The sequence below is a fragment of the Gadus macrocephalus genome, chromosome 7, assembly GCF_031168955.1.
Source record: "Gadus macrocephalus chromosome 7, ASM3116895v1".
Lineage (NCBI taxonomy): Eukaryota > Metazoa > Chordata > Actinopteri > Gadiformes > Gadidae > Gadus > Gadus macrocephalus.
The window spans coordinates 15,044,897-15,060,636 of NC_082388.1; the positions used below are offsets into that span (position 1 = coordinate 15,044,897).

General features: G+C 42.0%; 1 protein-coding gene across 4 annotated transcripts; it reads left to right on the forward strand.

Annotated features, from left to right (window-relative positions):
• Positions 1-831: 831 nt before the first annotated feature.
• On the forward strand, positions 832-14,783 carry LOC132461615 (prolyl 4-hydroxylase subunit alpha-2-like). Of its 4 annotated transcripts, XM_060056840.1 has the most exons (16): positions 832-990; positions 4,880-4,975; positions 5,622-5,718; positions 6,404-6,555; positions 7,363-7,500; positions 8,909-9,148; positions 9,320-9,516; positions 9,701-9,877; positions 10,377-10,447; positions 10,623-10,722; positions 11,259-11,312; positions 11,672-11,737; positions 12,020-12,088; positions 12,540-12,636; positions 12,991-13,043; positions 13,679-14,783. In XM_060056840.1, exons 2-15 carry the CDS (start codon positions 4,894-4,896, stop codon positions 13,008-13,010), a joined length of 1,560 nt encoding a protein of 519 aa, XP_059912823.1. In that variant the 5' UTR covers positions 832-990; positions 4,880-4,893; the 3' UTR covers positions 13,011-13,043; positions 13,679-14,783. The 4 variants fall into 4 exon arrangements, with proteins under 4 accessions (XP_059912823.1, XP_059912821.1, XP_059912820.1 ...); XM_060056838.1 differs by lacking the exons at positions 11,672-11,737; positions 12,991-13,043 and adding an exon at positions 11,557-11,616; XM_060056837.1 differs by lacking the exon at positions 12,991-13,043.
• The last annotated feature ends 957 nt before the right edge of the window (positions 14,784-15,740 follow it).

A 15,740-nucleotide genomic window follows, 5' to 3' on the forward strand; every position in this document is an offset into this window, starting at 1 on the left:
AAGCTTCCATTTATTTTTTTCCTACAGTGATTTCTTTGGCCCGGTGAACAAATATTTTTTCCAAAATTATTTGAAAAAGTTAAAGCTATTGTACAACAGTCTATTATTTGGCTATATGTCCTTACTTGGAAGCTTGGGGACACACATAAGGGGTGCATACCTTCGCAAACACTTGGGAAAAGCTTTATCGATTTAGACCGATGCGGTCTAAATCATTTCTCCCGGTATGCCCGATGGCCAGTTCACTATGGGTGATGCAAAAAAATTTTTTTACTGCAATCTCACCAGAAATTATAGATGGTCGCCACAAAAAGCTACTTTAACACTTTTTAAATATATAGTTAGCCCATTTAGGTTGATGACACCCTGATACCTGATATCGTTTTTTTAATGCAATTAACTAAGGTTAAAAGTAAGAATTTCTACTTAACGAGTCTAAATCAAACGCGTAGCCTATGTCTGACAAACCAACCCAACCTTATTATGTCCATGAACCAAACCAAAAGTAGCGTGTAAACGTGACCGGCAGCATTGATACATGTACCTTAATGATTATAGTAGATTGTTTTGTAGAAAAGGCATTTTCATTCATGTTTTGTGGAGGATATACAGTAGGCCTATAGAAGAAATCCAAGTAATTAAATGCATTGAATGTATTTGACCATTCCATTCTACAACAATACAAACCATCTTAACTAAGGCCCCAAAGGTAGGGATTACTTTTATACTTATACTTGATTATCGTGCATTTTGCCTTAAATCTGTCTTTTACGTGAATAATGTTTTCCAAAGTATGTTTCCTGGCAAAGGAATGTCGTTGCGCAGTTACTAGGGGAAAACGGGATGTGTTCTTCCAACGTAAGTGGCGGTTCTGTACGTGGCAGCAGACAGCACGTACTCTTTTCATAACCCGTGGGGGCGAACCGATTGGCGTTGAAACGACTTGTTGTGAGATATCATTCCTCCTCAAAAAACGCTAAAAAAATAAAGGTAAGACTGAATGGGAATTTTATTTACAGTTAAACAAATACCAAGCTCATGACTGTTGTCCATGAGCTGGGCACTTTTTATGTTTGCCTCTTTTGTTGCCTAAATATGCTGGGATTGTTATATTGTAAACTTGATGCAATAACACGTTTGTTATGGTCAGTGTGATGAGCCATGACCAAGTAAGAAAGTGGTTGATCATATGTTTTGTGTTGTACATCGGCTCTTTCTTTCATCTGTGTGTCCATGAACTGGTCTGCGTATTGGACCGGTTAAACCCTATATTGCGAAAGGGAAAGTTTTTGAACTTTGCAAGATGCTGTTCGCATATCTGTCTCTACGCCGTTCTGGGCTGATGCTAAATGTTTCCAAGGTGTATCAAAAGCTCAGTGCCTACAGAAACTTGAGTATTCCCCTTGCTTTTACTGCCAGCAGTACAGTTTAGCTTACAGAACATCAAGGAGTTCCCGTCTCTGGATTTCTCGAAACTACTGCGAGTGACGTCACCCTGTTCTGTGGTACTGTCTCGAGGAGACAGCACCGTGTCATGGTTTCCTATTTTAAAGAGCCAGTGAACCCCTTGTTTCAGCTGCAATTCAAACACTACGAGATAAAAAAAATAGGCGTTTTGGGGTGAGAGCTTTACTAAAAGGTGGGCGTGATATCACCAAGGTTACGACTCACGCGAACTTTGTGGTACTTTTTTAGTACCGTCGTTGTGTAAGAGGGCTATAATGATCGATGTTGTATGTGAAATGTGCCATACACCGTAGTGTTATTATACTAAAGGTGTCTGGGAAGCCTGAGCCTCACTCGGACGAGGATGTGAAATAAACCGCTACTCAGACGGCGATTCACAATCAACACACACAGCCGAAGAGCTTTCTGTCGGACGCCCAGACTGAGCTACACTCGCCCACACCCACCGCGCGGCCGGAGCCCCTTGCTCGTCCACGAGGCCACCCGCTTTTGCAGCAGAGTGAATCGTTCAGTGTTTGGGGAAAAACATAGGATTTTAACCATTTCTTGGGGGGGTCTTATTTCTGTAGCACTGAAGAAATTACAGATTACCATGTTGAGGATCATATAAGATAAATTACAAATAAAATGTGAAAAACAAGTAAATGGTTTTGGGTCACGGGCCCTCAAAAAAAGAAGTAAACCTAACTTCCCTCAAACATACACTATTTAAACTAGATAGGCATATTGACATTGTTTAAACCATGACTATAAATGATAGTAATAGCACCAAAAGTAATTTATTGCTATTTTATTCTTATTAGAAGGTTTAATGTGTGAGTAATCCCATGATAATAAGAATTGTTGTGTTTTCATTATCATAGAAAAATCCTTTATATCTCCCTAGGGAGCGGGTCCTCTTCCAAGGAGGACGCCATGTTGCAAGTTGCAACAGCATGTTTCTACAATAGGCCTACCCCATAACCGCAAAACCCCTAGAGAGAGCATGGTTTTGAATTTGAATTGAAATATACCTTCAAACAAAATGTAAATGAACAAAGAGTTCTAGGCCAGCGGGGGGCCTGCCATCCCAATTTAATTTGTGATACCTTCTTGGTGCTGCCATTGTGTAGCGATGTTGTAGGAAATGCGCCACACACCGTGGGGTTAGCCTACTATGTGACATTAACAGCTGGCCAGACAGATACCAACCTGCTGCTATATGTCACGTGACGTTTTTCCACTTTACTATAGTACTGGCCTGGCTCGCCACGGTTCTCCTCGGCGTGCCCAGCCGTGTATTGTTGATTTTGTTGTATTCCTATATTTTAGCCTATCGTAAAATCAGATTTATTGGTTTAAGAGGCATTTCATATATTTGGGTTGTTTCAGACGGACAGCAACTCGAGCAATGATATCCACGATGATGCATTCAGCTGGATGTTCAATATCCCGCCTTTCTTGTGCTTCCTAATCTCAGTAGCCGCCTAGCTCACTGAGAGCCGATACATTTCAGATCAATATGATTTCAGATCAATCCGATCAGTGCGATATTAGGAAAAAATGTGTTGTATGTTGATATCGGCAATCTAAAAGTGTCCAGTCTTTAGACCAAGTCTGATCTGAAAGAAGATTTTTTAAGACAATTAAAAAAGCATATTTTTTTTCAAATTGTGCCATCTCTGGAGATTCACAAGTAGCATATAGGCCTACTAATAATAATTATAGGTCTATGGATTTAATTCACATGGATGGGATCAGAGGACTTCGCTAAAGAAACATACATAAGCTGTAATATTGGCCATGCCGTAGGCTTCAAAATGTACAGTGACTATTGTGTCTATGACAAAAAAAATCTGTTCAGATTTTTATTTTTTTTGCAGGACAGAGCCACCAAAAATCTAAAGACCAAAAATGATATTTATACGATTTATAAATCTATCAAGGAACCTCATTACTTGCCACTTGCATTCTCAGTTTGTTGGCTCCACTGAGTGTTCCTGTCTGATACGTGGCAAGCTTGTCTCTTGTCAGAGCAGGAATGTTCTTCAGTAGAGAACCGGCTGGGAAACATGAATTTGTCAGAACGTGTTCTTGTTCTGATTGGCTGGAAATGAGGTTGCGTAATCCAACATGTATTGCATATTCAGTAATAATATCAATGAAGTCTTGAGACAATTATTTGTGTTTTTGGCCCTCAGGGCTAAAAACGTTCTTTCTGAGAGATTAATAATAATAATAGTAATGGATTTAATTTATATAGCGCTTTTCTAGACTCTCAAAGACGCTGTACAGTGAAGGGGGGGACCTCACTAACCACCACCAGTGTGTAGCACCCACTTGGGTGATGCAAGGCAGCCTATCAGCGCCAGAACGCTCACCACACACCAGCTAGAGGTGGAGAGTGAGGGAATTAATGAGTCAGCCAATTTTACAGGAGGATGATATGGGGGCCAGATTGAATGAGCCTGGTTGGGCCAGGACACCGGGGATTGATCTGTTGGCTCGGTCTCAACCAGTTTGTAGCGAGGTGTGCTTATATGTGCGGGTGTGGGTTTGTGTGTTTCTAACGCTAAGCCTTGTTTGTTTTCCCTTAGGGGTTTCAAATATGTAAGGCTTTTAGTTATGAGTAAGTTGCCATCTTATTATCAACGTCTGCTGGTCATTAAGTTAGGCTAGTGATCCTACTAAACAGCTCTGCTGTAGGATGTCCGGAAAGATATGAATCAGGATGCTGAGTTTGATGAGCTTCATTACAACCAAAGGTAGAGTTATGAACTGATGAAATAAGTGGTTCTGTAATTACTCATCCCACTTTAATTAATATTAGATGTGTGCAGAGATCCGGCAGACAGCAAACCAGATACAATTATTGTGGACGTTGGCAGGACTACGCCATCACCATAGCAGCATTTCGTCATGCGTGTTTTGTTTTAGCCATTCTATCTGGCTATTTCTTCGTTTTCCCTGTGCCAACCAGAAGGGGTTGTCGTTCTGCGTGAATCCATGTGAACAAGGGTTACGCTTGAAAGAATTTGCTTGTTTGCAACAAGGGCCATTAGCAACTTCCATTGACTTGCAGAGTTAGATCCTGTTAATGTTAGGGGAATGCAGCTCTAATTAAGAGTCCAAATGTGTTCCGAATGATCACTTATTCAAACTAAGTGCCAGTTACAACAGAATAAGATTGTATTTGGTATACAAACACACTGATTATCCTGCACTATTTTTGGTGCTGGGATAATTAGGGTTTGAGGCTGTGGTGCGCCACTGGGACAATTATATTCTCAGCTACTTTTAGCGTAGGTGGTCTACGCAGAGGGGAACCAGTCAGCGGCTTATCACAGAGAACTTCAGCATTTTGAATCCATTTGATCACTCATGGCATAATGCCATGAGTGATCAAATGGATTCAAAATGGATTTCTTTTAAGGTTGAAGAGGAGCCATGAGGAAGCTGCTGTCTCTTGTGGTTTGGACCCTGCTCTGCTGCTCTCTGAGTATACAGGAAGACATCTTTACCTCCATAGGTAAGCTGGGCGACCCTTAAACCATATATATATATATATACTGTATCTATATATCTATCTATATATCTACATCTATATAGCAAATATATATCCACTAACAAAATAAATATATAAAAAAGAGCAGCTATAATACAATATCAGTAAATAAATACCAAAAACACAGTAGAATAGCGAAACAAATATGAACAACAGCAATATACAAAACAGTCAAATAAATCACTAGCAGGATGTCCTAAGACTGGGAATATGGCCAATCTACATGTGATCTCCTTGCTACATGAGCAACTGCCAAAACCAAAAAGCTAGCCTACGGATAGACATTGGGCATCAGATGACGTGGTACTATGGCCAGAAGATGCTGTTTGTTCCTTTTCTGCATCCTGTCTGTGACGCAAATTTATGTCTTGGATACACACTTAAATACTTTATTAAACAATAATACAAAAGCCTGAGCAGGTTTGCAGCGAGCTGCTTATCTGGACCCAGGCTAAACCATATATATCCCACCCTGGTTAATGTACGGAGGATGGGTCTACAATGACATTATGAATATATGCTTCTCCATATTCATCCACCATTAGGTTCTTCACTTTTTACCTTGACTATGGCTCTGTCTCTCTCTCTCCACCTCTCCCTCTATCTGCAGGTCAGATGACAGACCTGATCCACACAGAGAAGGAGCTAGTGCAGTCCCTAAAGGACTACATCCAGGCAGAGGAGTCCAAGCTGGCTGCAGTGAAAAGGTCAGAGGTCACTACATCAAACTCCACCAATCAGACTGGCCGAGACCATGGATTCGAAGAAAATTCTGGAAGACAATGTTGGAAATTAGATAAATAAAACCTATGTGCAAATTATCCAAAATTGAGTATGCATGCTCTATCTATTGACATGCTTTTTGATCAAATTCAAAATAGCCAACTTATGTGGAAATCCTAATTGTGCCATATTCTATCAATAGCAATTCCACTTGATCCAGGGCCTGGAAACTTATAGAGGCCATCTGCCTCAAGAGTTTAAGGGCAAAGTTTTGTGTCATTAGCTCAAACAATGACTTAACATTGTACATTTGAATAAAAACTAAGCTCACATTTGCCACTGGACGAGGTGACCAGAATGCGTTTGCACAAAGGTATAATCAAGCAAGGGGCGCTGTACAAGGTCAAGTGTGCTAAAGTTTGAAAAGGTTGAGCAGAAAGGCGGGGAATGCCAACAACAACAACAGCAATCTAAGCACTAGAAAGAGCACTGCAAAATGCAATAATAAGCGTGCAAATTTACTTTCTGGTTTAAGACTAACATAAATCCCAAAAATAAAACCGACCATGTGTCTAATACCCTTTCTGATTCCTATATTCTGCCCTCGTATTCCAATAAAGATGTGGAGGAATCGGCAGCAATACTAAAGTCAACCTCATCCTCTCTTAGCTGGGCCAACAAACTGGACTCCCTGACGCGGGTCTCCAGTTCAGATCCCGAGGGCTTCCTGGCCCATCCGGTCAACGCCTACAAGCTGATGAAGAGACTCCACACAGAGTGGTCCCAACTGGAGAGCCTGGTGCTGCAAGACCCCTCTGAAGGTACACACCACTGTGTGTGTGTGTGTGTGTGTGTGTGTGTGTGTGTGTGTGTGTGTGTGTGTGTGCGTGTGCGTGTGCGTGTGCGTGTGCGTGTGCGTGTGCGTGTGCGTGTGCGTGTGCGTGTGCGTGTGCGTGTGCGTGTGCGTGCGTGTCCGTGTGAAAGATTCAAGCTGCCAATATTTAAATAAGTATTTCTGCTCGGGCCTCAACATGTCTTAATGGTTATGCAGTGGTGGTATATTGAAACAAGTCATTTTGTTCGGTACTGTCCTGCTAAACTTCATATTTTAAAACGGTTTCTGTAATACTCTTTCAGTGTTTGGGATGTCATAATATTTAAAGTCTTCAATGGCAGTTGTATTTCAGTGAAACCCTGCCTGTATATCAAACATTACATTTCCAGTGTGATTTTTCACAATGTTTAGTTTTCTGTTGTTTCTCTCTCACTGCCTCTCCCCTGCTCTAATTTCAACATCTGTTCACGGACATTCAATGGGCTGTTTGCTGATTGGTGTTAATGCAGGGTTAACACAAGTGTATGAATTAAGCTCCATTTTGTCCATGTGCTTCCATTCACGTACCTCCGCCTGCAACCATATGGAGAAGAGAAGTTATATCATTTGCTCAATCAAGGCTGGTGCACTGGCATAAAGAAAATTTAAACGAAGACATAGTGAAGCTCATGGCCACGTCTAACCTTCCACGGTCCCTTCTATCTACACATACGGAATGATCCCATATTGCCTCCAAAACACAACAATTTGATGTTTTTTTGTTTATTCAACTGTCCTCTCCTCGTTCCTGCAGGGTTCATTTCCAACATATCCACACACAGGCCGTTCTTCCCAGACCAGGAGGACGAGAAGGGGGCTGCCAAGGCTCTCATGCGGCTCCAGGATACGTACCAGCTGGACTCTGAGAGCTTCTCCCGGGGCAAGCTTCCAGGTAGCACTCACTCATGCAACAGCTGGCCCGGAGAGCTTCTCCCAGGCCGAGATGCTAAAAAGTACTCACCTGGATCACTGCCATGCTATGCTGTGGAGAAGACAGTGGGGATGACCCTCCTGTAACACCAGCATGTTGGGGAGAGAAAGCAGCACGGTTAGGGGAGGGGGGAGGAAGGGAGGGAGGTGTGTGTGTGTGTGTTCGTTTGTGTGCATGTGGGCATCTGCACTTGTATCTGATTGGCGCTTCTGAGTGAGTGAGATTAGCAAACTTGTCAGGAAACTAAGGTAACACAGTGTGTACACATACTCTTTTATACAAAAAGGCTGAGGGTTCATTTCTGATTTCTGATTAGGGTAAAATTCCATTACTCTTCATCAGCCATGGTCTTGCATGTCTGTGTTTGTCTGAGTTTTGCTGTGAAGCTTTCGGTGGATGCGTGTGTTTGGATACTTAGCATTGTGCATGCGCCCGAGCGTTCATTTATCCGTTATCTGCTAGGCTTAGTCTTAACATATCTCAACCTGCCCAGTGCCACAGAAAACCTTAGGTAATACACTTAACAGTACAGCTCCAGAAGAGTGGAGGATTTTTACTGCATATTGTTTAATTGACAAATGAATAATGAAATGCAAGGTTATGTATGGTTTGATAAGGATCTTTTAATGAATGATGTTCTATATATTATATACACACATGCACGCATAAACACACACACACACACACACGGTCAAAAGTATTTTTTCCCCTTGATATACCCATTAAAGGCCTACGTGCAGGATAACCGGAAGTTTTCATTAATGGGTACATAAAGCACTCAAAATATGTGTATCATTTATAAAATGTCTCAAAAATAGTGTTAAAGTCCAGTTTTTGGCGTTCTTGGCAGTAACGGGTGTTTTCTAACGCCATTCGGCGATGACGTCATGTTGGGGAGACGTGGTGGATGGTAGCCTCAGCCTAGTACTAGAACTATGGCGTAACTGGACTCTCTTACTAGTCTCTACTCTCAAGGGTCTCAATGCGGCTTTGGTCCGTGTCTCCCCAACGTGACGTTATGCAATGCATTCTGGGGGAAATGAGAATCAATAGCAAACCGCTAAAATAGTACCTACTTTTTCGTATAACATTCCGTTTTGTGATACCTAACAACATTAAATACAATAAATAACAGTTTAAATCTTAAATACCAACAAGCAAATTGCACAAATCCGTTGGAAAAGAAACCCTGCAACACGGCCTTTAAGGAATGAAGAAACAAATCACCAAGTCCAATTATTTTTCCTCTTCAATATTTCCTTAATAACAATATGGCAACCACAAAAAACATGCAACAACAAACTCTCAGTATATGCTGCATATTCAGAGAAACGGCTTCCTTGACACTCCCATCACCGCCTCCATCCAGGGCTCCACTCCAACGTGCTCCTGACGGGGGACGACTGCTTCGACATGGGCAAGACGGCCTACAACGACGGCGACTACTACCACTCGGTGCTGTGGATGCAGCAGGCCCTGCGGCAGCTGGACATGGGCGAGGACTCCGTGGCCTCCAAGGCCACCGTCCTGGACTACCTCAGCTACTCGGTCTACCAGATGGGTGACCTGCCGCGCGCCATCGAGCTGACGCTGCGCCTTGTGGCCCTAGGTACGGGGAGACGCCTGGGGGCCCCTGGGGGCCCCTGGTGGCCCCTGGTGGCCCTAGGGACAGGGAGACGCCTGGTGGCCCCTGGGGGCCCTAGGGTTATATGCAGGTGCATTGACTGTAGAGGTTGCCACACCAGTCTTAGTTATTCAATCTTTGAATCTGTGCTTGCAGACTCTGGCCACCAGAGGGCAGGGGCGAACCTGCGGTACTTTGAGCGGCTCCTTTCCAAGCAACTGACGGAGGTGAAGCAGTCCGAGCTGACTTCGTTCGAGGAGCCCATCCAGATCGGGACCTATGCCAGGCCTAAAGACCACCTGCCGGAGAGGGAGGTCTACGAGGCCCTCTGCAGAGGAGAAGGGGTCCAAATGGTGAGGAAATGATTCATGTTCATGATCACAAAGCATGGGAAATGGTAGGGAAAATAGAAAGATGGAGTGGTTGAATTCAAAAACCTGTGAGTTTTCAACAGTGAAGCAGTGAATCTCAAATATCTCTTCGCCCAATAAGAAGTTTCTTCTTGTGAAACTACTGAACTCAACTACTGCGTTGTAGACAGAGAAGAGGCGGAGCGGCCTGTTCTGCCGTTACCATGACGGCAACAGGAACCCGCGGCTGCTGCTGAGGCCGATGATGGAGGAGGACGAGTGGGACAGCCCCCGCATCGTGCGCTACCTCAACGCCCTGTCCCACGATGAGATCGAGACCATCAAGCAGCTCGCCAAGCCCAACGTGAGCCTCAGCCAAACGCCGCAGACCCTTCAGTCCTGCGTAGCGTAAAGACGCCATGACATTAACATGAACATACAGAAGTCATTTACTAGGTGATCTTAGTAGGTGATCCTATCCGAAGTGGCTTACAGGGTATTTAGATACATGTCATCTAACTTTTACCCCTGCATACAGGGGCTAGGCACCTTCTCAAGTCTCAAGTCAGTACCTGCCAGTCAGTGACCCCCCTGTTGACCTGTTGCAAAGGGTCAAGCCAGAGCACGAAAAGTAATTGATCATGGATAGTAGAATATATTTCTTGCTGGTACAGTCATCCATCCGTCTTCAAGTGTTTCTGATGGACATTTGTAACTGATTTATAAGACTGTTTTATAACCAAGAGGTCAAAATCCTAATCCAGCAACAAAAAAGGAATTCTACGTTTACTTTTGTTTATTTTAATCTCATTTTTGTTGAGTTTAACAGCTACTTCCTCTGCGTTTGTTCTTCCTGATTCCAGCTTGCTAGAGCCACAGTCAGAGACCCCAAAACAGGTGTTCTCACAACAGCAAACTACAGAGTATCAAAAAGGTGACTAATTCAAAGCTATTGTCAATTCAAATGCTAGGCAATTTTCATAGTACTACTGAGTAGTACTATGGTATTTAATTAGTTATTTTGTCTAAACTGTATTAACTGTATTGTGTTTGTTACTGTTATTAATTTAGGCTTTTAAATATCTAGTGTGCATGTGTGTGTTCTCCAGTGCCTGGCTGGAAGGGGAGGATGATCCTGTGGTAGCTAGAGTCAACCAGAGGATAGAGGACATCACAGGCCTCACTGTCAAGACCGCAGAGTTACTCCAGGTGAGGTCATCGTCAGCATGTCCGCCATACTGAACTCAAGGTCACATGCCATTCGTTATTGATTACCTCATTCAGGTGCACAATAAAAGGCATAGAATGTCTTTGTTGTTTTTGAACATTGACTGTAGATTTACAATTCAGAACTGTGATGATGGAAAGTGGTCTGCATTGTAAGATGACCTTGTAAAAGATGATAAGATACAACCACCAGAAGAAACGACAGTTATTTTCCAATATCTTCTTCAAGACCTAACTATAGTATACACCACTTCCGGAGCGGGGTTTAAGAAGTGGTGCCTACACCTCTTATACAATTGAGTCGCCTGTTTGGATGGACAGATGTTCTCTCTTTGTGTTTCTCCCTCTCTCTGTTTTCAATTTATGATTTGCAGAGAGATTCAAAATGCATGTGCAAACAAGGCCATTGTCATTTGTTTATCCAACGTATCTTACCCTTACAGCCTTGCATTGCATATTTTTACATTCAGCTGCTTTGAACCATAATTGTTTTGTCTGCCTGCATGGCACCAACCCAGGTGGCGAACTATGGAGTTGGAGGGCAGTACGAACCACACTTTGACTTCTCCCGGGTGAGTTTTATTTGTATGCGCGCGTGCGTGCGTGCGTGCGTGCGTGCGTGCGTGCGTGCGTGCGTGCGTGCGTGCGTGCGTGCGTGCGTGCGTGCGTGCGTGCCTGCATGCCATTCGACTTTAAATATTATTTTAAAGTCTGATTTGGGAGACTTTATCTGGGTTACTTAATGCCTAACGGTGGACATAAAAGTATAATCTTTTTAACATTGATTGGTTAAAAGTTTATAAACGTCTCTTCCAGCGTACTTTTGACAGCAACCTCTTGGTCGATGGAAATAGACTTGCCACTTACCTCAACTATGTAAGTACTTTTAGTGTGTGTGTCTGTGGTGTTTGTGTGTGTTTTATCTTCATAGAAAGATGAGCCTGATGCTTTCAAAAGATTAGGCACTGGAAATCGTGTGGCAACTTTTTTGAACTATGTAAGTATGTGCATAATCTGTATAAAAAAAGAAGGTAAACACTAAATCAGAACTGCATAGATACCAATGTACCAATGGAAATGTATGACTAATCTACTAATAGTCAGGATGGATTTGTTTTAGTCTAACAGCTCTACCTGACTTGCCCACATTAGTCGAGGCCCTAAAGGCCATGGAAAGACCAAAGGGATGAAACCTCCATGAGGAACACAGAGAACCCTCCGGTACTCTTCAATGGAATCGCCCTATCTGAAAGTATTATATTTGAAATTTCCCCCACAGATGAGCGATGTCGAAGCGGGTGGAGCTACTGTCTTTCCCGACTTTGGAGCAGCGATCAGGCCCAAGAAGGTAAGGCATAGCACCATGTTGAGTTTGTACTTTCCTTCCATTCCTTTGGTCCTTTCTGCACGGAGGTACGCCTGATGTGCTGACGCCGGAGGCCGGTGGTGAGTTTTGGTCATAGGTATTATGATTAGACCCTTGCTGATGAGACTAGTGGACAGCCTGGCCAAATTTCGGCTTCAACACTCGTTAATAATACTCGTTAATCGACAACGAAAGTATGTCACATATTGGATTGAAACCCAGCAGAACAACTGTACTCTTCGTCGTTCGAAAGTGAAATTATTCGAGGGCAAACGACTGTTGTAGTGTTTTATAAAAAATATTGTTTGTTCATAATGAAATAAAATAATAATTATTTCCACCAAAAATCTGCCATTTTTCAAAGCGTTCAACATCAACGTTCGGACCTCCTAGCATCGGTCCTCACGCCACATGGCTATCTCTCTCTCCTCAGGGGACGGCGGTGTTTTGGTACAACCTGTTCAGTAGTGGGGAGGGCGACTATAGGACCAGACACGCTGCCTGTCCGGTACTGGTAGGAAACAAGTGGGGTGAGTCAGCCTTCTGGTGAATGAGTATCTACACCTTTTGGTAAGATGCAACTTCATGCTCCCATATTGTGATTCATACATTTAGGTTAGGGATAATCCACAACTACGCGCTAAACAGGCAAGAGTAAGAACATTCACTTTGCACTTATGCATTTACATACAATTACTATAATAAAAATGTTGCAAAGCTCACGCCTTGTACATTATTCTTAAAATACCTGAAATTGAACTCAAAGATGTATTTGCAGCATGGCTTCAGAACTACATTAAAAAGCTGCATAGAAGGATAAACCGTCTTGAATTGAAAATTCATATAATGTTTGGTTGGATTTTAATTATACCTGTACAATCTAGGGGCGTCTTGTTGTCACTAAAACCAAAAACGTCAAAACGGTAAAATAATCCAGGTAGGTCAAAGGTAGTTCAGTGGTTCCCAGAGCTTCTTATTTTTCAAAGAATCCGTCATGTGCGTAAGCTCCAATGCAACCCAAATGGTAGTTTACTGCTCAAGCCAGTAAGGGGAGCCGTAGTAACAGCCGAGCAATGAGGATGCTTTCTCGCTCCTGTTGTTGATCAGCAAGCCAACTTGAGCTAATGCATTCAAGAGATCTGGTGATTTCCAAACACAAAATGTGTTACTAACTCAATCTTGTTCAAGCTTCTCCCAGAAGAATGAAATGGTTGCGCTGTTATATATAAGCGCATAATGCCTTTTGGGAGGTCCCCAGTTCTATTTCATTAAAAAGTTATTGTGGATTTTATCGTTCGTTTTGGCCAAATAGTTTTGGCCCAACCAATTCCCGCCCTTAATGTTCCAAATATGGATAGTTTCTGTAGCTGTTTCCTAAAGACCTGAAGCAATTGTGCTATAGATTGTTGAATCTATAATCTATAAGCTGTATAATATCAACATTAGATGTTTATATCAACATCTTATGAGTCATGAAGCTTTATTTACATAAGTTCTCTCGCTCTCCCGCTCTTGCTCTCTCTAACTAACTCTAATTCTCCCAGTTGAAAGTGAGTGTCTCTCTGTTGACAGTGTCAAACAAATGGATTCACGAGAGAGGACAAGAGTTCAGAAGACGCTGTGGCCTGACACCAGGAAACTGAATAGGCCGTAACCGCTTTGTTACGCAGTTTGATTACCTGTGTAATCAAACTGAAGGTTCATGTTGATTACACTTACACTTTAAAATAAATAACAAGGTTTTATGTTTGCAATCAAGTGTGACGATTTATGTTTTAAGTAACTGTTGAGTTAAAGGCACCCAGTGCAACTTTATGTAAACATTCAATGAAAAATAAACATTCAATTTCTAGTCTTTTTTACACGTAGTAAGTTTCAATAACTCCATACCATTACATATCGACATTCAAGGAGCAAAGATGAGACGTCGTTGTGTGGTGAGAACTGATAGAAAATCGTAAACAACAACAATCGCCGGTGGGGAGAAGCCATTTTTCCATTGACTGGAAGCCTGCTTTATTTATTGTAGGTTACAAAAAATAAAGAAAATGGCGGCATTGTTGTTGTTATCGATTTTGTATCAGTTCTCACCACACAACGACGTCTCATCTTTGCTGCTTAAATGTCGGTATGTAATGGTATGGAGTTATTGAAACTTATTACGTGTAAAAAAGACTAGAAATTGAATGTTTATTTTTAAGCCTCGAAAGTTGCACTGGGTGCCTTTAAGGTTTCACCCAACACTACATGCACCTTTGTGAATAACCTGGGTTCCTGCACCAATAGTCACATCATTTGATACCTGCATCGAACACAATCGTTGCATAAAACAGTTGTGTTTTCTAGTAGATTGTTCTCTACAGACATAAATCAGGTAAAATGTGTGACATCTCACTTAATTTTTACCCAACCAAAAAGCTTGGTATGACTTTTGCAAACTTCAAAAAAACACAAGGATATAAGGTTAAGCGTAATCATACTTTAGGATTTTAGGTAGAATTGGAGAATGAAAAATATAAAAAAAAGGTATCATGGCATTTACCATATGTCCATGCCCTTTTTATTTATGAAGGTTTGAAATGATTACACTGTGTTTTTCTATGTTTCTCCTAAAAGCGCATTGAGTCCATGTATACCATATGAAATGTGCTATACAAATAAACTTGACTTGACTTGATTGTTGATAAATATTTTCTATCTTAAACAATGTAATTTAACTTGTGAATGCTTTATTATTTTTAATCTTATCTGATTAAGATAAGATTAAACACACACACACACACACACACACACACACACACACACACACACACACACACAGGAGGAATGCTATTCCATTCAGGGTTTCTTAATCTCTTAAATCCATGAAACGGAACAGATGAAGTCAAGTGGGTAGCTAATCTGACAGAAATGCTCTTCAGGTGAAAATATGGGGAGAGATTATAAAGGCACTGGATACTCAAAACACTAGTGTATATACCCTGGGTTCAAAAACGTCTACCATAAACGGTTAAAAAAATACATAATATACTAACAATTGAATTGTATATAGTTGTCTATGTGCCTTGTCTGTTACATATGATCATGTTTTTGGAACTGCTTTTAGAGAATACAACATTCCGGGTCTAGGACCTACACAAAGTGTACCAGCAGGTCATAAATGTTGAGTCAATTATTATCTTGGCAGAAATAATGCTGTTTGTTGTGCAGTTAAATCATCATTTGTTTGATGGGGTTTATGCAGACTATCTGTAGCTGGCCAGGTTTCAGGGCATGTTGTTGTCTATTTTAGGTATTGTTAATCTATGCTGACACAAAATAAAATGTGGCAAGATTGGCTCATGGCTGCCCTGACTAGCAATGTTTCTATCGTGCCCTAGCGCCCTCTACTGACCGGCCACCACTGAGGCTAGTATTTGGCCAGCACTACACCTAATCAGGTGAGGGCCAAATGACTTCTGACCCCTCAAACAGAGAAGGGGTTGTAGCAAATTCACTGAGAGGCTCCTCACTGCTCCAATCAGTAGAACAGGGCATAGACCATCTCTAGGTCCATCCGTACCCTTCGCTCAGGCCCAACAACTCCCCAAACCACTCATACAACTTGGTACTACAACTTTAAGGAGCATCTAGC